Source organism: Zonotrichia leucophrys, chromosome 26 (genome assembly GCF_028769735.1).
Source record: "Zonotrichia leucophrys gambelii isolate GWCS_2022_RI chromosome 26, RI_Zleu_2.0, whole genome shotgun sequence".
NCBI classification, from domain to species: Eukaryota; Metazoa; Chordata; class Aves; order Passeriformes; family Passerellidae; genus Zonotrichia; species Zonotrichia leucophrys.
The window spans coordinates 2,430,497-2,451,357 of NC_088195.1; the positions used below are offsets into that span (position 1 = coordinate 2,430,497).

Consider the following 20,861-nt stretch of genomic DNA (forward strand, 5'->3'; position numbering starts at 1 on the left):
AGGGGAAACAGCTGCCCCAGCACCAGGAACTTTCTGTTTCAGGCCACGTTTATTTTTGTGTCAATATTCTCAGTTTCAAGCATTTAAAATGATTTTTAAAATTAAGAATATTTTCATTTCAGCAGGGAAGGAGCCAAAATGCAAAAATCCACCTGTCCCAACCCGGCCTCAGGGTGATATTTTGGGCAAAAAACATAAAAATTCTCTGAGTGTTAGAATTTGAAATGTAGGGAATTCTTGGAAAATCATTTGGTTTATAAAATTATTCGGGATATAAAATTATTTGGGATATAAAATTATTTGGCATATGAAAACATTTGATATATGAAATTTTTTTGTATATAAAATTATTTGGGATATAAAATTAATTGGTATATTAAAATATTTGGGATATAAAATTATTTGGCATATGGAAATATTTGATACATGAAATTTTTTTGTATATACAATTACTTTGTATATAAAATTATTTGGGATATAAAATGATTTGGTTTATAACATTATTTTGTATATACAATTATTTGGGATATAAAATGAATTGGTATATTAAAATATTTGGGATATAAAATTATTTGGTTTATAACATTATTTTGTATATACAATTATTTGGGATATAAAATTAATTGGTATATTAACATATTTGGGATATAAAATGATTTGGTTTATAGCATTATTTTGTATATACAATTATTTGGGATATAAAATTAATTGGTATATTAAAATTATTTGGGATATAAAATTACTTGGTTTATAACATTATTTTGTATATACAAATATTTGGGATATAAAATTAATTGGTATATTAAAATTATTTGGGATATAAAATTACTTGGTTTATAAAATGATGTGGTTTTATAATCTAAAGTTTAAAATTAAATATAGTATTTAATTTGAGGCTTTAAAAATTTTTTATATACTAAAAGTGTGAATATAAATTTATAGTTTAGAGACATGTTAAACTAACTAAAAGAAAAGTTAAAATTTGAATTTTTATGTTAAAATTGATTTTATATATTTATATATTTTGATATATTTTCATATATTATTATTTTCAGTTCGTTACCATAATTTTTTAAAAATATCTCCAACACATTTAAAACGCATGAAAATATTTTAAAATACCTTCAAAATATTTGAAAACAAATTCTGGATTTCAATTTCTTCCCGTGGGGCTGAGAAGATTGAGATGAGCAGAGCAAATTAAAAACATTAAAAACATTAAAAACCATTAAAAACCATTTAAAATACTTGATTTATTCAGCCCGGAGCTGCAGATAGAGAGAAATATCTTTATTTATCTCCAAATAAAGATATTTTTCCTCAGCCGTAGTGCAGTTTCAGGTACGCCTCCCTGCCCTGGTTTTTCTGGAAATTTTTATCCACAGTCATCTAAAAAAAAAATCCCAAATTTTCCATTAAAAACAACGAAAATGTGCCAGGAAATGGAGATCTAAAATTGGGATTTAAATCAGATTTTTTTGTACCAGCGGAGGCCCCGCTTTGCTCATTTTGGGGTGGAAATTGGGGAAAATTCTGAATAAAAGGGGATTTTTGGGATTGATTGAAATTTGTGTTTTGTGCTCTGGGCTGGGAAAAATACAAAAAAAAATTGGGAAAAAAAAGGCAGAAAAAAGGAAGAAAAAAGGAAGAAAAAGGGAAATTTTCTCTCTCAGAAGTAGGAAAAAGAACAGAGAAAATGGGAATTAAAAGGGAATTTTTATCTCAGAAGTTTTGAGGGAGGAAAGGGTAAAAAAGTGGAGGAAATGGGGAATAAAAAGGGAATTTTCTGTCTCAGAAGCAGGAAAGGAAAATAAAATAGCGAAAATAGGGAGTGAAAAGGAAATTAGGAAATTTCCTCTCTCAGGACATTGAGGCAAAAAAAAAGGAGAATAAAATAGTGAAAATGGGAAATGAGAAAAGGAAATTTCCTCTCTCTGAATAAGGAAAGAACAACAAAAAAGTGAAAATATGGAGAAAAAAGGGAATTTCCTGTCTCAGAAGCAGGAAATGAAAATATGGAGAAAAAAGGAAATTTCCTGTCTCAAAGCAGGAAATGAAAACAAACCAATGAAAATATGGAGAAAAAAGGAAATTTCCTGTCTCAGAAGCAGGAAATGAAAACAAAAAACAGCAAAAATTTGGAAATAAAGGGAATTTCCTGTCTCAGGAGCAGGAAATGAAAACAAAACGGTGAAAATATGGAGAAAAAAAGGAAATTTCCTGTCCCTGAGCCTTCCTCACCTTCTGCACCTGCATCTTCATCATCCTCTGCACCAGCTGGGGCAGCGCTGCCCAGTTGGGAGCCCCAAACTGGGAGGGCCACGAAACTTTTTTGGTTTGAGGATCGTGGATGTCGTAGGTGCCAGGCCTGGGGAAAACAGGAATGGATTATTTATTGATTTGCATCATTTATTTTATTTTTATTTTTATTTTTATTTTTATTTTTATTTTTATTTTTATTTTTATTTTTATTTTTATTTTTATTTTTATTTTTACCAAGGCTTTTCCTTACCCGGGGTAGCGGTCGCGGTCCTGCAGGCGGGTCGGGAACCGGGGGCTGCTGGAGCCGAACGGGACCGGGGCCGGGCCGGGCCGGGCCGGGCGGGGCTCAGCCGGGAAGGGCCCGTAGGCGGCGGGGCCGGGGGTCACGGTCTGGGAAAGCGGCCAAAAACGGGGAAAATCAGCAAAAAAAACAAGGGAAAAGTGGCCAAAACCCAGGGGAGTTCATGAAGAATTCACCCCCAAAATTGCACCTCATTCCCTCACGAAATTTCACCTCACTCCCTCACGAAATTCCACCTCATTCCCACCCAAAATTTCACCTCATTCCCTCACGAAATTCCACCTCATTCCCACCCAAAATTCCACCTCATTCCCACCCAAAATTCCACCTCATTCCCACCCAAAATTCCACCTCATTCCCACCCGAAATTCCACCTCATTCCCACCCAAAATTTCACCTCATTCCCACCCAAAATTCCACCTCATTTACCTCTCGAAATTCCATCTCGTTCAAACCCAAAATTCCACCGAAATTCCCTCCCAAAATTTCACCTCATTCCCACCCAAAATTTCACCTCATTCCCTCTCGAAATTCCATCTTATTCCCTTCCAAAATTCCACCTCATTCCTATCTAAAATTGCACCTCATTCCCACCCAAAATTCTACATTTGCCCCCAAAATTGCACATTGCCATCCAAAATTCCACATTCCTGCCCAAAATTGCAGATTCACACCCAAAATTCCACATTGCCACCCAAAATTCCACCACATTCCCACTCAAAATTCCACGTTCCCACCCAAATTCTACATTGCCACCCAAAATTCCACATTCCCATGGCAGCACCCAGGGCATGGCACAGCCGGGCTGGGCAATATTTTGGCTGCTTTTCCCCTAAATTTTTTCCTGCTTTTCCCCTATTTTTTTTTCCTGTTTTTCCCCTCTTTTTTTGGGCTGCTTTTTACCTGTATTTTTTCTGCTTTTCCCTGTATTTTTTTCCTGCTTCTCCCCTCTTTTTGGCCACTTTCCCCCTGGCTTTTTTGTTTGCTGCTTTTCCCCTGGTTTTTTGCTGTTTTTCCCCTGTATGTTTTCTGCTTTTTCCCTGTTTTTTTTCCTGCTTTTCCCCTATTTTTGGCCGCTTTCCCCCTGGTTTTTTTGGCCGCTTTCCCCCTGTTTGTTTTTGCTGCTTTTCCCCTGTTTTTGTGCTGCTCTTCCCCTGGTTTTTTGCTGTTTTTCCCCTGTATTTTTTTTCTGCTTTTTCCCCTGTATTTTTTCTGCTTTTCCCTGGGGTTTTTTGCCGTTTTTCCCCTGTATTTTTTTCCTGCTTTCCCCCTCTTTTTGGCCGCTTTCCCCCGGTTTTTTTTGCTGTTTTTCCCCTGTATTTTTTCTGCTTTTCCCCTGTATTTTTTCTGCTTTTCCCCTGTATTTTTTCTGCTTTTTCCCTGGGGTTTTTTTGCCGTTTTTCCCCTGTATTTTTTCTGCTTTTCCCCTGTATTTTTTTCCTGCTTTTCCCCTCTTTTCGGCCGCTTTCCCCCTGTTTGTTTTTGCTGCTTTTCCCCTGGGTTTTTTTGCTGTTTTTCCCCTGTATTTTTTCTGCTTTTCCCCTGTTTTTTTTCTGCTTTTCCCCTGTATTTTTTCTGCTTTTTCCCTGTATTTTTTCTGCTTTTCCCCTGTATTTTTTCCCTGCTTTTCCCTTGTTTTTTGGCACTTTTCCCTCACCTGAGCCCTCTGCTGGAAGCGCGGGGCCGTCCTGGCTCCCATCGTGTAGCCCAGGGCGCTCATGGGCCGGGTGCTCCAGGACGATTGCAGGACGTTGTTCTGCAATTTGAGACCCAAAATTATTTATTTGCATTATTCAAAAGCAGGGCAGAGTCAGCTGAGCAGCAAATGTTATTCCTAATAGAGTTATTCCTAATTATTCCTTTAATTTCTGACCATTGCAGAACCTCAAGGATTGGTTGGGAAAGGAGGTAATTCATTTTTCCAGGAAAATTTCCTGTTTCCATCCTGCAGTGGGTTTGCATGAGCAGCAGATATTATTCCTATTAAACTTATTCCTAATTATTCCTTTAATTTCTGACTATTCCAGAACCTCAAGGATTGGTTGGGAAAGGAGATAATTCCTTTTTCCAGGAAAATTTCCTGTTTCCATCCTGCAGTGGGTTTGCAGGGCAGGAGTGCATGATACTTTTCCTATTATTATTCCCTTAATTTCTGACAATTCCTAATTATTTCCTTATTTTTATTCCCTTAATTATTCCCTTAATTTCTCACTATTCTATAATCTTGAGGATCAGGTGGGAAAGGAGAAAATTCCTTTTTCCAGGAGGATGTGGGACATCTCCCAGCGGGTTTTCAGGGAGGATTTCATGGTACTATTCCAATTAAACTTATTCCTAATTATTCCCTTAATTTCTGACCATTGCAGAACCTCAAGGATTGGTTGGGAAAGGAGAAAATTCCTTTTTCAGGATGATTTGGGACATGTTCCAGCAGGTTTTCAGGGAGGATTTCATGCTACTATTCCAATTAAACTTATTCCTAATTATTCCCATAATTCCTGGCTATTCCTAATAATTTTCTTATTTTTATTCCTTTAATTATTCCCTTAATTTCTGACTGTTCCAGAACCTCAAGGATTGGTTGGGAAAGGAGAAAATTCCTTTTCCCAGGAGGATGTGGGACATCCTGCAGTGGGTTTTCAGGGAGGATTTCATGGTACTTATTCCTAATTATTGCCGTAATTTCTGACTATTCCAGAACCTTGAGGATCAGGTGGGAAAGGAGAAAATTCCTTTTCCCAGGAGGATGTGGGACACCTCCCAGCAGGTTTGCAGGGAAGATTTCATGGTACTATTCCAATTAAACTTATTCCTAACAATTCCCTTAATTCCTGACTGTTCCAGAACCTCAAGGATTGGTTGGGAAAGGAGAAAATTCCTTTTTCCAGGTGGATTTGGGACATCCTGCAGTGGGTTTGCAGGGAGGACTGCATGGTACTACTCCTAATAAAGTTATTCCTAATTATTCCCTTAATTCCTGGCTATTCCTAATTATTTTCTTATTTTTATTCCTTTAATTATTCCCTTAATTTCTGACTGTTCCAGAACCTCAAGGATTGGTTGGGAAAGGAGAAAATTCCTTTTCCCAGGAGGATGTGGGACATCTCCCAGCAGGTTTGCAGGGAGGATTTCATGGTACTATTCCAATTAAACTTATTCCTAATTATTCCCTTAATTCCTGGCTATTCCTAATTACTTTCTTATTTTTATTCCCTTAATTATTGCCTTAATTCCTGACTATTCCAGAACCTCAAGGATCAGGTAGGAAAGGAGAAAATTCCTTTCTTCAGAAGGATGTGGGACATCCTGCAGTGGGTTTTCAGGGAGGATTTCATGGTACTATTCCAATTAAACTTATTCCTAATTATTCCCTTAATTTCTGGCTATTCCTAATTACTTTCTTATTTTTCTTCCCTTAATTATTCTCTTAATTCCTGACTGTTCCAGAACCTCAAGGATTGGTTGGGAAAGGAGAAAATTCCTTTTTCCAGGAGGATGTGGGACATCTCCCAGCGGGATTTCGTGGTACTATTCCAATTAAACTTATTCCTAATTATTCCCTTAATTCCTGGCTATTCCTAATTATTTCCTTATTTTTATTCCCTTAATTATTCCCTTAATTTCCTACTGTTCCAGAACCTTGAGGATTGGGTGGGAAAGGAGAAAATTCCTTTTCCCAGGAGGATGTGGGACACCTCCCAGCAGGTTTGCAGGGAAGATTTCATGGTACTATTCCAATTAAACTTATTCCTAATTATTCCCTTAATTCCTGACTATTCCAGAACCTCAAGGATCAGGTAGGAAAGGAGAAAATTCCTTTTCCCAGTAGGATTTGGGACATCCTGCAGTGGGTTTGCAGGGAGGACTACATGGTACTACTCCTAATAAAGTTATTCCTAATTATTCCCTTAATTCCTGGCTATTCCTAATTATTTCCTTATTTTTATTCCTTTAATTATTCCCTTAATTTATGACTGTTCCAGAACCTCGAGGATTGGTTGGAAAGAAGATAATTCCTTTTTCCAGGTGGATGTGGGACATCCTGCAGTGGATTTACAGGGCAGGAGTGCAGCATGAAAAGCAGATACCTTTCCTATTAAACTTATCCTAATAATTCCCTTAATTTCTCACTACTTCAGAGCCTGAAGCAAAGGAGAAAATTCCTTTTTCCAGGAGGATTTGGGACATCTCCCAGCGGGTTTTCAGGGAGGATTTCATGGTACTATTCGAATTAAACTCATCCCTAACAATTCCCTTAATTTCTGACTATTCCAGAACCTCAAGGATTGGTTGGGAAAGGAGAAAATTCCTTTTCCCAGGAGGATGTGGGACATCTTCCAGCGGGTTTTCAGGGAGGATTTCATGGTACTATTCCAATTAAACTTATTCCTAATTATTCCCTTAATTTCTGGCTATTCCTAATTACTTTCTTATTTTTATTCCCTTAATTATTGCCTTAATTCCTGACTGTTCCAGAACCTCAAGGATTGGTTGGGAAAGGAGAAAATTCCTTTTTCCAGGTGGATTTGGGACATCCTGCAGTGGATTTACAGGGCAGGAGTGCAGCATGAAAAGCAGATACCTTTCCTATTAAACTTATCCTAATAATTCCCTTAATTTCTCACTACTTCAGAGCCTGAAGCAAAGGAGACAATTCCTTTTTCCAGGAGGATTTGGGACATCTCCCAGCAGGTATGCAGGGAGGATTTCATGGTACTATTCCTGTTAAATTTATTCCTAGTTATTCCCGTAATTTCTGACTATTCCAGAACCTCAAGGATTGGTCGGGAAAGGAGAAAATTCCTTTTTCCAGGAGGATGTGGGACATCTCCCAGCGGGTTTTCAGGGAGGATTTCATGATACTATTCCAATTAAACTCATCCCTAACAATTCCCGTAATTTCTGACTATTCCAGAACCTCAAGGACTGTTTGGGAAAGGAGAAAATTCCTTTTTTCCAGGAGGATTTGGGACATCTCCCAGCAGGTTTTTCAGGGAGGATTTCATGGTACTATTCCAATTAAACTTATTCCTTTAATTATTCCCTTAATTTCTGACTGTTCCAGAACCTCAAGGATTGGTTGGGAAAGGAGAAAATTCCTTTTTTCCAGGAGGATATGGGACATCCTGCAGTGGCAGAATTATCTGAGCAGCAAATGTTATTCCTAATAATTCCCTTAATTTCTGGCTATTCCTAATTACTTTCTTATTTTTATTCCCTTAATTATTGCCTTAATTCCTGACTGTTCCAGAACCTCAAGGATTGGTTGGGAAAGGAGAAAATTCCTTTTTCCAGGTGGATTTGGGACATCTCCCAGCGGGTTTTCAGGGAGGATTTCATGGTACTATTCCAATTAAACTTATTCCTAATTATTCCCTTAATTCCTGACTATTCCAGAACCTCAAGGATCAGGTAGGAAAGGAGAAAATTCCTTTTCCCAGGAGGATGTGGGACATCTCCCAGCGGGTTTTCAGGGCAGGAATGACCCGGTAATTTTGATAAATGACCCCAAACTCACCTCCGGCCCCAGGTAGGAGCCCGGCCCCAGCAAGGGGCTGCCCCTCACGCCCAGCACCTCGATGCCCAGCCGGTCCGGGGCAAAGCTGGACGGGAACATTTTCCGGTCCTGAGTGGTCCCAAAGGAGATGAGCTTGGACATAGCTGGGGAGAAACAAGAAAAAATGAGAGAAAATAGAAAAAAGAGGAAAAAAAAAGTGACCATGAGCTGCTTTCTGCCTTCATCCCTCTGCCCTGGGGTATTTGGGAGGGGTTTGCTCTTGGCCTCAAAGCCACGAGGGGCTGAGAGGAATGAGGGATTTCTCCTTCCAAATGGATTTGTTTTTCACAGGAAAACGGATTTGTTTTTCACAAGGAATGGCAGATTTGTTTTTCCAAACGGATTTGTTTTTCACAAGCAATGGCAGATTTGTTTTTCCAAACGGATTTGTTTTTCACAAGCAATGGCAGATTTGTCTTTGTCATGGATATTTAAGAGGGGTCTTCCCTTCCCTCTGCCCGATTCGTCTCAGACCCTTCTTCAAAGCCACGAGGGGCTGAGAGGAATGAGGGATTTGTCTTTCCAAATTTATTTTTCACAAGCAATGGCAGATTTGTCTTTCCAAACAGATTTGTTTTTCACAAGAAAATCGATTTATTTTTCACAAAGAACGACAGATTTGTCTTTGCCCTGGATATTTAGGAGGGGTCTCCCCTTTGCCTCTGCCTCGTCCCTCTCAGACCCTTCTTCAAAGCCACGAGGGGCTGAGAGGAATAAGAGATTTATCTTTTCAAACAGATTTATTTTTCACAAGCAATTTGTCTTTCCAAACAATCTGTGGATCTGCTGGTAGGTAAAACCAGCGCTGAGACAGAAAAGAAATGATGGGAAGGATTCCCATGGATGGAAATCCAACTATGGATTGGATTCAACCCGTTCCACTGATTGAGGAATGAAAAAAAAAAGAGATTTCCCTTTACAAATAAGCAGTAGGTTTGCTGATAAATTAAATTGGATATTGAAAGGTGAAAGAAACAAGGGGGGAAAACCCTAAATTCCATAAGAATTAGAAATGCAAAGGGAGGGTTGTGCATTACAGGGGAATCTCTGGTATCAGGTGTCCTGGGAAGCCTGAACCTCTCAGGTACCTCAGAAATGGGGAAAAAAACCCCCTAAATTCTGTAAGAATTAAAAATTAAAAGGGAGGGTTGTGCATTAGAGGGGAAATCTCTGGTATCAGGTGTCCTGGGAAGCCTGAACCTCTCAGGTACCTCAGAAATGGGGAAAAAAACCCCCTAAATTCCGTAAGAATTAAAAATGCAAAGGGAGGGTTGTGCATTAGAGGGGAATCTCTGGTATCAGGTGTCCTGGGAAGACTGAACCTCTCAGGTACCTCAGAAATGGGGAAAGAGAGAAGGAAATCGGGATAAAAAGGAACCTGATCCTCCAAAAGTTGGAGAGACCCCAGGTGAGCACCCCACGGCCTCTCCCTTTATTGGGATAAAGTCGAAGGACTCCTCTGTCTCCTTTTTGGCCACAAACCTCTGATATTTGTGGATTAATTTTCCTGACAGGGCAGATTTTTCTTCTTTTGGATACAGAACTCTGATATTTGTGGATTGATTTTCCTGACAGGGCAGATTTTTCTTCTTTTGGATACAGAACTCTGATATTTGTGGATTAATTTTCCTGACAGGGCGGATTTTTCTTCTTTTGGCCACAAACCTCTGATATTTGCGGATTGATTTTCCTGACAGGGCAGATTTTCCCCATTCTGAGCTCCTGATGGTGGGATGGGGGATGAAGGAGAAGCAATCCCAGCCCCTCCAGGTGCCCCTACCTGGGCCAGCTCTCACCTCTGGGCTCCTGCCTTGCTGCCATCCTGGCCTGGCACTGCTGTGGGCGTTACGGGCACCAGGGAGCCGGGAAAAGCCGGGATTGGGAATCTGGGAGCCGGGATTGGGAATCAGGGAGCCGGGGAAAAGCCGGGATTGGGCACCAGGGAGCCGGGGAAAAGCGGGGATTGGGAATCAGGGAGCCGGGATTGGGAATCAGGGAGCCGGGAAAAAACCGGGATTGGGAATCAGGGGGCCGGGAAAAAGCCGGGATTGGGAATCAGGGAGCCGGGATTGGGAATCAGGGGGCTGGGAAAAAGCCGGGGTTGGGAATCAGGGGGCCGGGAAAAAACCGGGATTGGGAATCAGGAGCCGGGAAAAGCCGGGATTGGGAATCAGGGAGCCGGGGAAAAACCGGGATTGGGAATCAGGGAGCCGGGAAAAAGCGGGGACTGGGAATCAGGGGGCCGGGAAAAAGCCGGGATTGGGAATCAGGGAGCCGGGAAAAGCCGGGGTTGGGAATCAGGGAGCCGGGAAAAGCCGGGGTTGGGAATCAGGGGGCCGGGGAAAAAGCCGGGGTTGGGAATCAGGGGGCCGGGGAAAAGCCGGGATTGGGAATCAGGGAGCCGGGGAAAAGCCGGGATTGGGCATTTCCCTGGGAACGGGCCGGGGAAAAGCCGGGATTGGGAATCAGGGAGCCGGGGAAAAGCGGGGATTGGGAATCAGGGAGCCGGGGAAAAGCCGGGATTGGGAATCAGGGGGCCGGGAAAAGCGGGGATTGGGAATCAGGGAGCCGGGAAAAAGCCGGGGTTGGGAATCAGGGAGCCGGAAAAAGCCGGATTGGAATCAGGGGCCGGGGAAAACCGGGATTGGGAATCAGGGGCCGGGAAAAGCGGGGATTGGAATCAGGGGGCAGGAAAAAGCCGGGATTGGGAATCAGGGAGCCGGGAAAAAGCCGGGGTTGGGAATCAGGGGGGCTGGGAAAAAGCCGGGATTGGGAATCAGGGGGCCGGGGAAAAGCCGGGATTGGGAATCAGGGGGCCGGGAAAAAGCCGGGATTGGGAATCAGGGAGCCGGGGAAAAGCCGGGATTGGGCATTTCCCTGGGAACGGGCCGGGCCGGCTCCGGGCAGCGGCTCTGCCCTGTGAGGTCACAGCGCTGGCGGGGTGACAGCGGCTCCTGCCCCCGTTCCCCTGGCACTGCCAGGGAGCGGCAGCGAGGAATGCCAGCTGGGAGGAAAGCCCAACCCTGCCCCAGCACCAGGGTGAGCGCCAGAGATACGCATCGGAATAGTGGCTTTTTGCAGGCATTAAAATGCATTTTATATGTGTTATTTTAAGGTAACTTTGTTATAAAAGTATAGGTTTCATTTGTGTTGTTGATTAAACTTAGTAGTGAAATGGCTGGTATGTGTTATAGATACATATTGTAATATTGGCTTTTTGAAAATATTAAAATGGATTCTATATGTGTGGAGTTAAAGTAACTTTGTTATAAAAATACAGGTTTCATTTCTGTTGTTACTTAAACTTAGTAGTGAAATACATAACTATGCATTATAGATACATAATATTGGCTTATTGCTAATATTAAAATGGATTTTATATGTGTGGAGTTAAAGTAACTTTGTTATAAAAATATTGGTTTATTTCTGTTGTTAATTAAACTTAGACATAGTAGTGAAATAACTGATAGAAGTGATATAAGTTTGTGTTATAGATACATAATATTGGATTTTTGCTAATATTTAAATGGATTCTATATATGTGGTGTTAAAGTAACTTTGTTATAAAAATATAGTTTTCATTTCTGTCGTTAATTGAGCTTGGATATAGTAGTGAAATGGCTGACATGCATTATAGATACACATTATAATATTGGCTTTTTACAAGTATTAAAATTGATTTTATATGTGGTGTTAAAGTAACTTTGTTATAAAGACAGTTTTTATTTCTCTTGTTAATTAAAGTTAGACATGGTAGCGAAATAGCTGATATAAGTTTGTACTATGGATACACATTATAATATTATAGCTTTTTGAAAATATTAAAATGGATTTTATATGTGTGATGTTAAAGTAACTTTGTTATAAAAATACAGGTTTCATTTCTGTTGTTACTTAAACTTAGTAGTGAAATACATAACTATGCATTATAGATACATAATATTGCCTTTTTGCTAATATTAAAATGGATTTTATATGTGTGGAGTTAAAGTAACTTTGTTATAAAAATATAGGTTTATTTCTGTTGTTACTTCAACTTAGACAGTAGTGAAATAGATGATATAAGTATGTGTTATAGATACATAATATTGGCTTTTTGCTAATATTAAAATGGATTCTATATGTGTGATGTTAAAGTAACTTTGTTATAAAGACAGTTTTTATTTCGGTTGTTAATTAAACTTAGTAGTGAAATGGCTGATATGTGTTATAGATACATATTGTAATATTGGCTTCTTGCTAACATTAAAGTGGATTTCATATGTATGATTTTGAAGTAACTTTGTTATAAAAATACAGGTTTCATTTCTGTTGTTACTTAAACTTAGTAGTGAAGTACATAACTATGCGTTATAGATACATAATATTGGCTTTTTGCTAATATTAAAATGGATTCTATATGTGTGACACTAAAGTAACTTTGTTATAAAGACAGTTTTTATTTCGGTTGTTAATTAAACTTAGTAGTGAAATGGCTGGTATGTGTTATAGATACATATTGTAATATTGGCTTTTTGAAAATATTAAAATGGATTCTATATGTGTGGAGTTAAAGTAACTTTGTTATAAAGACAGTTTTTATTTCGGTTGTTAATTAAACTTAGTAGTGAAATGGCTGATATGTGTTATAGATACATATTGTAATATTGGCTTCTTGCTAACATTAAAGTGGATTTCATATGTATGATTTTGAAGTAACTTTGTAATAAAAATATAGGTTCCATTTCTGTTGTTACTTAGACATAGTAGTGAAATAGATTATATAGGTATGTGTTATTGATACATATAATACTGGCTTTTTGCAACTTTTAAAGTGGATTTCATTTGTATGACTTTAAAGTAACTTTATAAAAATATAGTTTTCATTTCTGTTGTTAATTAAGCTTAGACATAGTAGTGAAATAGCTAATGTATGTTATAGATACATATTATAATATTGGCTTTTTGCTAAAATTAAAATACATTTTAAATGTGTGATATTAAAGTAACTTTGCTATAAAAATATGATTTTTATTTCTGTTGTTAGTTAAGCTTGGACATAGTAGTGAAATAGTGAATAATTAATTTTGTGTTGAAAAAGCCCAGCCAGGAAACACACAGGCTCTAAAAAGGCAGAGCAAGGAGGGGCCATGTAAAATAGCTCATGAATATGTAAATTAGTTTATTGATATGCATAAGAATCTATGAATATTCAACAGAATGATTTAACTAAAAGGTATTTAAGGGGAATCCCCGAGGATAACAGGGTGCTCTTGGCTGACCCAATAATGTTTGTCCTTGTTTCCCATTGTCCTCTATTAAACTTCTTAATTTTCACAGGAGAATGAAAGTGTTTTTCACACCTTTGCTCTCCTATTGTCCTTTATTAAACTTTTTGCATTTTCACAGTTTTTCACGGGTGTTTTTCACTGTTTCTCACTTTGCTCTATGGTCCTTGTGCCCTTTTGTCCTTTATTTTCCTTTTAAACTTTTCCACAGGAGGGTGAATGTGTTTTTCACACCTTTGCTGCACGGTCCTTGTCTCCTATTGTCCTTTACTAAACTGTTTACATTTCCACTGGAGACTGAACCTGTTTTTCACACCAACATCCTGAGAGAACCAGGAAGTGACAAAACACAAAACAAGAAACGAGTGGAACCAGGAAGTTGTTGGTTTTGGGTAAAGGTTTATTGAATCATTGTCATTGTGTGCAACGGGATCAGAGGGATCTTTGGGCTGGATCAGGATCAGGATTGGGACCAGGATCTGTCACTGCAGCTCCTCCTGCACCTCCAGCAGCCGCAGGGACGTGAGGACTGTGCTGTGAAAAGAAAGCAGAATTTTCCTTGGTGAGACACATGAGTAATGCCATGGCTGACTCCCACAATTAAATTAAATATCAATTAAATTAAATTAAATATCATGTGTATCCTCTCCTTGTGTTGTTATTATGGGGTGGCCTGTTGGGACATTTGGGAGGGTGAGATTGTTACTATGGCAACAGCTGATCTCCAATCAAGATTTAAGGATGTGGTTTCCACCACTGGACAGTGAAGGAGGAGTTGATGGACAAAACTTTGGAAAGGGCTAAAGGGTTAAAAGGCAAAAGCTCCATTGTACAAACAAGCACATGCTGTGGAAAAAATCCTTTAAAATTTCTCTATTCAGTCTTCTGTTGTATTTTTGATAAAGTTTTAATAAACCTTTTTTGGAAGTAATATTTAATCATTTAATAAATATAATATTAATAATATTTAATATATAAACATAGTAATAGTTAATATTTTAATAAAACTTTTTTTGAAGCAAAATTTAACAAAACTTTTTTGGAAGTGAGTATCATTTTTCACACTGGGGAAGGGATGATGTTTGCAATGCCCCCTTGCCCACACCTCTGTGTCCTCTTGGGGACACAGCTCCTGTCCCTCCCTGTCACTCACAGCACGCTCACAGCCCCAGGCCCCTCTTCAGGGTGGAGATCAGGGGGTATTTGCCCTGGTGGCAGAAGTTGCCAGTGAAGTCATCCAGGTCGATGGTCCACACCATGGCCCCTCCAAAGTTGTTCTTCTTCAGCCAGTCCACCTGTGGGGAGAAAAAATCCTGGTGAGCGCCAGGAATTGATCCCACAGGAGAATCCAGCCCCATCCCAGCACTGCCCCCAGACCTTGAGGCCAAAGCTCTTCTCGTTGTCGTAGCCGACCCATTCGTTGGCCTTGTAGGCGTAGGGGACGTCCTCAGGGGCATCCCAAACCTGGGTGGCTCCAGAGCTCAGGAAGGTGCAGATCTAAGGAGAAAGAGCAGTGGGAATGTCAGCCAGGTCAGGAACCCAAACCTGGGAGCTCAGGAAGGTGCAGATGTGCGAGAAAGAGCAGTGGGAACATGAGCCAGGTTAGGAATTTCGTGCTGGAAGTGCCAGCAGTGTCAGGGCTGGCCTTGCAGGCCGCAATGAGTCCCTCACACACCTCGTAGTAAGCCAGGAGCCCGGCCTCCCCGGTGTAGGGCCCTGCAGGGCCAGGCCCGGAGCTGGGGGCACCGATGGCCGTGTTGGATGGGCTCTGAAGGGTGAAGCTCTTTCCATAGGTTGGGAATCCCACCAGCAGCTTCTGGGCTGGGGCGCCGTTGTTCTTCCAGTAGTTCATGGCGTATTCCTGGAAAAGGCAGCAGGGTTCAGGCTGTGCTGTGGCACGGGGAGCCCCGGGCCGGAGGCCCCAAAGGCACTCACAACACTGAGGGTGCTGCCGCTGCTGAACAGGGGGCTGTTCTCGCCCGTGGAGCCGTCCCAGGGCCCGTGGAAGTCGTAGGTCATGACGTGGATGTAATCCAGGTACCTGTGGGGAGCAGGGCTCTGTCCTCACCTGAGGGCCCGGAGCTGGGGCTGCCATCACCCCACAGCCCCTGCACCTGGGGCTCCCTCAGGGGCTTTCACTGCCTGTCCACAGGGTGTCAGGTTGAGTTCCGACTCTGTCAGTGTTGTTTTAGTTTACTGCATTGTTTATTTTATCCTTTTATTTCCTTTGCTATTAAAGAACTGTTATTTCCCACCCAGGGAACCCACCCCAGTGCCACCAGGGACCCCAGGTTTGTCACTCACTTGCCCAGCTCAGCAATCTCGTAGCCAGACTGGATGGTGGAGAGTCCTCCAGCCACAGCAGCAGTGACCATGAGCCGGGGCTTGTTGCTCTGCTTGGCTTCCTGCTCGAAGGCTGCCACCATTTCCTGAGGGACCCAAGGCACAGCAATCACCTGCGGGCTCTCAGGCCTGAGGCTTTGCAGCCACCCAGGGCTCAGAGGCAGAGCTGTGGCCAGCAGGGCCTGGAGCCAAGCCCACCTTAACCAGGACGGTGAAGAGAGACTTGTCCTGGGCAGGGCTGCCCCTGGAGCCGGGGTATTCCCAGTCCAGGTCCAGCCCGTCGAATCCGTACTGGCGCAGGAACCTGACCACGGAGTTGATGAAAGTCTGGCGGTTCTGGGGCGTGGAGACCATGGTGGAGAACCTGGGCAAGCAGAGCAGGAGAGAGGTGAGGTTGGAATCCAGCCTCTTCCTGATTTCCCTCCCTCTCCCGGGACTCATAATTGGAAAGAGCTGGTTGGACTCACTTCTGTGTGCCAAAATTCCATCCTCCAATGGCCAGCAGGGTCTTCAGGTTGTGATTCCTGCAAGGAAGGGACAGGAACTGGAGTGACCCCAAGGGTTTGGTCAGTGCAGCCTGGGTCACTTTGGTGGGAAAGGCCAAGAGCCACCGCCCCCATGCTCAGAGGATGGAGCTGTCCCCATGTCCTGCCTTGGCTGTGTCTCTGTCCCTCTTCACTCAGCATCCTTGTCACCAAAAAGGACAGGGAGGGAGCAGAGAAGGGCAGAGAAGGGCACAGGATGGAGATGGAGCAGAGAAGGGCACAGGAGGGAGCAGAGCCCTGCTGGGGCTCCCAGCACTCACTGGTTCTTGAGGCCATTGAAGGACTTGTAGAGCGTCTCGTCGTTCCACTCGTAGGTGGTGATCTCGTTGTTGTTCATGCCGGCGAAGGCGTAGATCAGGTGGTTGCACAGGTTGGGGTCGATGTTCTCGGGGGTGTACCTCCCCTCCCCAGGCCTGTACTGGGCCCAGTTGGTGAAGTAACAGGTCAGCACATAGGCAGTGCCTGCGGGGAGACAGCGGCCATGGAGGGGCTGCAGTGCCCGGCACGGCCCGGCCCTGGGCACGGCATCGCCACTGTGGGCACAGCTCCTGTGCCAGACTGCAGGGCAACATCTGTTCTATTGCATCTGGATGGCAGCTGGCTTCTGTCAGGTGGGCAGTTTGCCTTATCTCTCCCACAATCACTTCTCCCTTTGGACTGGACATCTGCTGATAACAGCAATTGACTGATAAGAACTACACTGCCTGACTGATAAGAACTACAGCATCCGGCTGGGAGCTGCTCTTCCCAGAAAGAGGAGCCAAGCATTGCCACCCAGATATAATCTGGAGATTCTGGAATATCAGCTCAGCTTCTGCACTGGATTGCCCAGAGGAGCAGCAGCTGCCTCTCCTTCCCCTGGATCTTCAGAGGCAGAGACTGCACCTTTCTCCAGGATCCTGCTCCAGCAGAACCAGCCCTGACACTGCAGGAGGGCTGAGCCACAATTCCAATGGCACTGCTGCCAACAGCCTGACCCACAGGGTGTCAGGTTGGGTTCTGACTCTGTCAAAGTTGTTTTAGCTTACTGCATTGCTTATTTTATCCTTTTATTTTCTTACCTATTAAAGAACTGTCATTTCCTGCTCCCATATTTTTTGCCTGAGAGCCCCTTAATTTAAAATTCATAGTAAATCAGAGAGGTGGGGAGGGTTCACATTCCCCATTCCAGGCGAGGCTCCTGCCTTCCTCAGCAGACTCCTGGCTTTCCAAACCCAGACATCTCCGTGTGCGGGGCACAGCTCGGGCAAAGGCAGCGGAGCCGGGCACCCCTGGGGCACCCTGGGCACCCTGGGGCACCCTGGGCACCCTGGGGCACCCTGGGGCACCCTGGGCCACCCTGGGGCTCCCTGGGGCTCCCTGGGGCACCCTGGGGCTCCCTGGGCACCCTGGGGCACCCTGGGCTCCCCCAGCCCGCAGCCCAGCCCTTCCTCCCGGCTGGGGGGCTGGCTCAGGGCACCTACCGAGCTGGGCGTTCAGCAGCAGGGCCAGACCTGCAGGGCACAAGGAAACAACAACACACGGTCACTGCTGGGCCTGGGCAATGCAAACCCTGCAGCAAGGCTCTGCCCACAGGCTCAGGCACAAGAGTTTGGCTAACATTTCTCCAGGCACTTCATTTCTCCAATGATTTCAGGTAAAAGCACCAAAAAGAACCCAAACAGATGCTAAAGGAATTATTGGGGTTTTAGGTTGAAGTCTAAAAGCACATTTCCATTGCAGCCTGCAATGAACTCTGTCCATGCTCAGGCAGAAGCGTTTTGCTAACATTTCTCCAGGCACTTCATTTCTCCAATGATTTCAGGTAAAAGCACCAAAAAGAACCCAAACAGATGCCAAAGGAATCATTGGGTTTTAGGTTGAAGTCTAAAAGCACATTTCCATTGCAGCCTGCAGTGAGCTCTGTCCATGCCCAAAGCAGAGCAGATCCCCAGCCCCAGCAGCGCTAAAGAAGAGAAATTTCCCTCCCCAAAGGAAATTGAGAAATCTCTGACAGAAAAGAGAGAGCAGCGCTTTCATCCCTCCCCCCGCCGGGCAGGCAGCCGAGCAGCAGTGCCAGAGCCCCCAGCCCTGCTCAGGAGGGCACAGAGCTCCAGCCCAGCAGCACTCACCGGTGAGCAGAGTGAGCTTGGCCATCCTGGACCAGACTGATGTGCTCGGGCTCTCTGCCTCTTTTATACCCTGCTCCTCTCTGCTGCCAGCGTGGGGCAAACATTGCGCAACTTGGCAGGGAGCAGTGTCACCAAACCTGTCACCAGCACAATGGGCTCTCCAGCCGCAGGGGTCACTGCCGTGGGGCTGTGCCACGTCCTGGAGCTGCACGGGCAGATAAAGAGCGGGATTAGATTGTGGGATTGTCCAAATGTTGTTCCAACAGCAGCTCTGTGTCCCCCGATGGCTGCAGGGGTGACCTTGTGCTGTCCTTGAGCCCTTCCCAGGGGCTGGCACTGCCCAAGCCCAGCCTGGGGGTCCCTGGTGGGAGCGGCCCCAGGCAGGGCTGAGCGGGGCTCCGGCTCCAGCCCGGCCACTGCCGGGGGCTCTGCGCTCACTGCGGGCTCTGGGACAGAGGGACCCGGGGGCTCTGAGCTCTGCTGGGCTCTCCTCAGGGAAACAGAGGAAGGTTCTTTATTTCTTGGAGGTTCAACTCCACAAGGCACTCCCCGGAGTATAAACCCAGTTAATTTTCCTCTCACATTTGTCCCCTCATTTTCCCGCTCAGCTCTTTCCCAAACTGAGACACCCCTGTGTTGCTGAGCATTCCCATTTTTCCCTAAGTGAAGCCCCATCAGCTGAATGCCTCAAAATATCCTTTCCATATTTTATCTTCTGTCCAGATGGAGACTCCAAGCACCCTCCCTGTGTGGGGAGCCTGGGGATTGGATTTCTTCCCTTTTCCCCACTCAGGAATGAGGACACGGCTGTGTCCCTGCACTGGGAGGTTTAATTCCCTGTTGTGTGACATGAAGGTGACTTTCCAGGAGGTCACCCAGCCTTGGATGACTGGAATCCTGGATAACAACCTGGTATCAGATGCTGGCTGATCTGCAGATTAAAATGTGCCAACCTGAGCCTTGGAATTTGGCGCAGGCACGTGGTGGGACACAGCTGATAACAGGACAACATCCTCAAGGAGTATTTTTCCAATGTTTTTCTTGGTTGATAAAGTCCCAGGGTACAAATTCAGCTGGGATAGGTCTGGAAAATCTTGCCCTCAGTGATCTCTGGAGCATTTTCAGCTCTGTTATCCAGGGAAGGTGTTTGGGTATAGAAACGAGAGCATTTGGGGCAGGCTCAAGGACACTGATTTGTTTTCATGTGGGGGTAACAAATCCTGGAGTTTTCCTTCAGGACTTTTCCTTCAGGACTTTTCCTGCCCTTCTCCTGTTCTAACAAAGGTGTTTTGCTGTGGGTTCCCTAGGAGTGCTGGGAAAGGGCACAAGAATTGGTTCTTGCTGAAAGAATTCCAATTAGAAAGAGCAGACAGGGACCTTCCATCTATTCCAGTGTTGGGATGCAGAGAGATTTCACCACTCTGGGTTTTTCCAGCTGCCTCTTCCCGGTAAAACTCTCATCCTGCCCATTCCATTGGCTGCTGGGAACACCAACACTGGAATTACCAAAACAGAGGTGTGGCACAAGGCTTGATGTAACCAAAGTGAATCAGAATCAGCTTCTGCTGCATTGTCCTCCCACTTGTTCTTGTGACCATGGGTGTCAGGAGATTAGGGAAAGAAGATGACAAAAGCAACCGCTTCTTACAGAAGAATTTATCAGGTGGAGAATGACTCAGTAAAAAGCGATGTGGTTTTTCTTTAGTGATGGGACTCCTCGTGTCTGCTTCCAGAGGAGACCCCACCTCAGCTGGGTGGGCAAGGCACAGCTCACAGCACCAAGGTCCCTCTGTCCGACAGAGGGAAAAGGGAAGAAATCCAATCCCCAATCTCCTCACACAGGGAGGGAGCTTGGAGTCTCCATCTGGACAGAAGATAAAATGTGGAAAGGATATTTTGAGGCATTCAGCTGATGGGGCTTCACTTAGGGAAAAATGGGAATGCTCAGCAACACAGGGGTGTCTCAGTTTGGGAAAGAGCTGAGCGGGAAAATGAGGGGACAAATGTGAGAGGAAAATTAACTGGGTTTATACTCCGGGGAGTGCCTTGTGGAGTTGAACCTCCAAGAAATAAAGAACCTTCCTCTGTTTCCCTGAGGAGAGCCCAGCAGAGCTCAGAGCCCCCGGGTCCCTCTGTCCCAGAGCCCGCAGTGAGCGCAGAGCCCCAGCAGTGGCCGGGCTGGAGCCGGAGCCCCGCTCAGCCCTGCCTGGGGCCGCTCCCACCAGGGACCCCCAGGCTGGGCTTGGGCAGTGCCAGCCCCTGGAAGGGCTCAAGGACAGCACAAGGTCACCCCTGCAGCCATCGGGGGACAACAGAGCTGCTGTTGGAACAACATTTGGACAATCCCACAATCTAATCCCGCTCTTTATCTGCCCGTGCAGCTCCAGGACGTGGCACAGCCCCACGGCAGTGACCCCTGCGGCTGGAGAGCCCGGGCCCATTGTGCTGGTGACAGGTTTGGTGACACTGCTCCCT

The 20,861-nt window shown here is 44.4% G+C and overlaps 2 protein-coding genes across 3 annotated transcripts; both read right to left on the reverse strand.

Annotated features, from left to right (window-relative positions):
- Positions 1 to 1,264: 1,264 nt before the first annotated feature.
- On the reverse strand, positions 1,265 to 10,147 carry CIMAP3 (ciliary microtubule associated protein 3). 2 transcript variants are annotated; one of them, XM_064733173.1, is made up of 6 exons: positions 9,917 to 10,147; positions 8,082 to 8,224; positions 4,221 to 4,319; positions 2,513 to 2,652; positions 2,242 to 2,368; positions 1,265 to 1,389 (listed from the first exon to the last, which is right to left on the reverse strand). In XM_064733173.1, the coding sequence occupies exons 1-6, from the start codon at positions 9,939 to 9,941 to the stop codon at positions 1,321 to 1,323; spliced, it is 603 nt and encodes a 200-aa protein (XP_064589243.1). In that variant the 5' UTR covers positions 9,942 to 10,147; the 3' UTR covers positions 1,265 to 1,320. The 2 variants fall into 2 exon arrangements, with proteins under 2 accessions (XP_064589243.1, XP_064589244.1); XM_064733174.1 differs by having other exon boundaries at positions 9,901 to 10,147.
- Positions 10,148 to 13,754: 3,607 nt separating this feature from the next.
- LOC135458037 (acidic mammalian chitinase-like) lies at positions 13,755 to 18,507 on the reverse strand. Its single transcript, XM_064732932.1, has 11 exons — positions 18,387 to 18,507; positions 17,739 to 17,768; positions 16,536 to 16,737; positions 16,198 to 16,254; positions 15,929 to 16,094; positions 15,692 to 15,816; positions 15,323 to 15,428; positions 15,063 to 15,248; positions 14,765 to 14,884; positions 14,541 to 14,682; positions 13,755 to 13,921 (listed from the first exon to the last, which is right to left on the reverse strand). The coding sequence occupies exons 1-10, from the start codon at positions 18,409 to 18,411 to the stop codon at positions 14,548 to 14,550; spliced, it is 1,152 nt and encodes a 383-aa protein (XP_064589002.1). The 5' UTR covers positions 18,412 to 18,507; the 3' UTR covers positions 13,755 to 13,921; positions 14,541 to 14,547.
- Positions 18,508 to 20,861: the final 2,354 nt, after the last annotated feature.

Excerpts from the sequence above, each read along its gene's own strand:
- CIMAP3 (XM_064733173.1), bottom strand. The coding sequence starts at position 9,941 with ATGGCAGCAAGGCAGGAGCCCAGAG. Across the intron at positions 2,653-4,220 it reads GCTTCCAGCAGAGGGCTCAG|ACCGTGACCCCCGGCCCCGC; the intron begins GTGAGGGAAAAG and ends CCGCTTTCCCAG. Across the intron at positions 2,369-2,512 it reads GACCGCGACCGCTACCCCGG|GCCTGGCACCTACGACATCC; the intron begins GTAAGGAAAAGC and ends TGTTTTCCCCAG.
- LOC135458037 (XM_064732932.1), bottom strand. The coding sequence starts at position 18,411 with ATGGCCAAGCTCACTCTGCTCACCG. Across the intron at positions 14,885-15,062 it reads GGCTCCTGGCTTACTACGAG|ATCTGCACCTTCCTGAGCTC; the intron begins GTGTGTGAGGGA and ends CTTTCTCCTTAG. Across the intron at positions 14,683-14,764 it reads AGAAGAGCTTTGGCCTCAAG|GTGGACTGGCTGAAGAAGAA; the intron begins GTCTGGGGGCAG and ends TTCTCCCCACAG.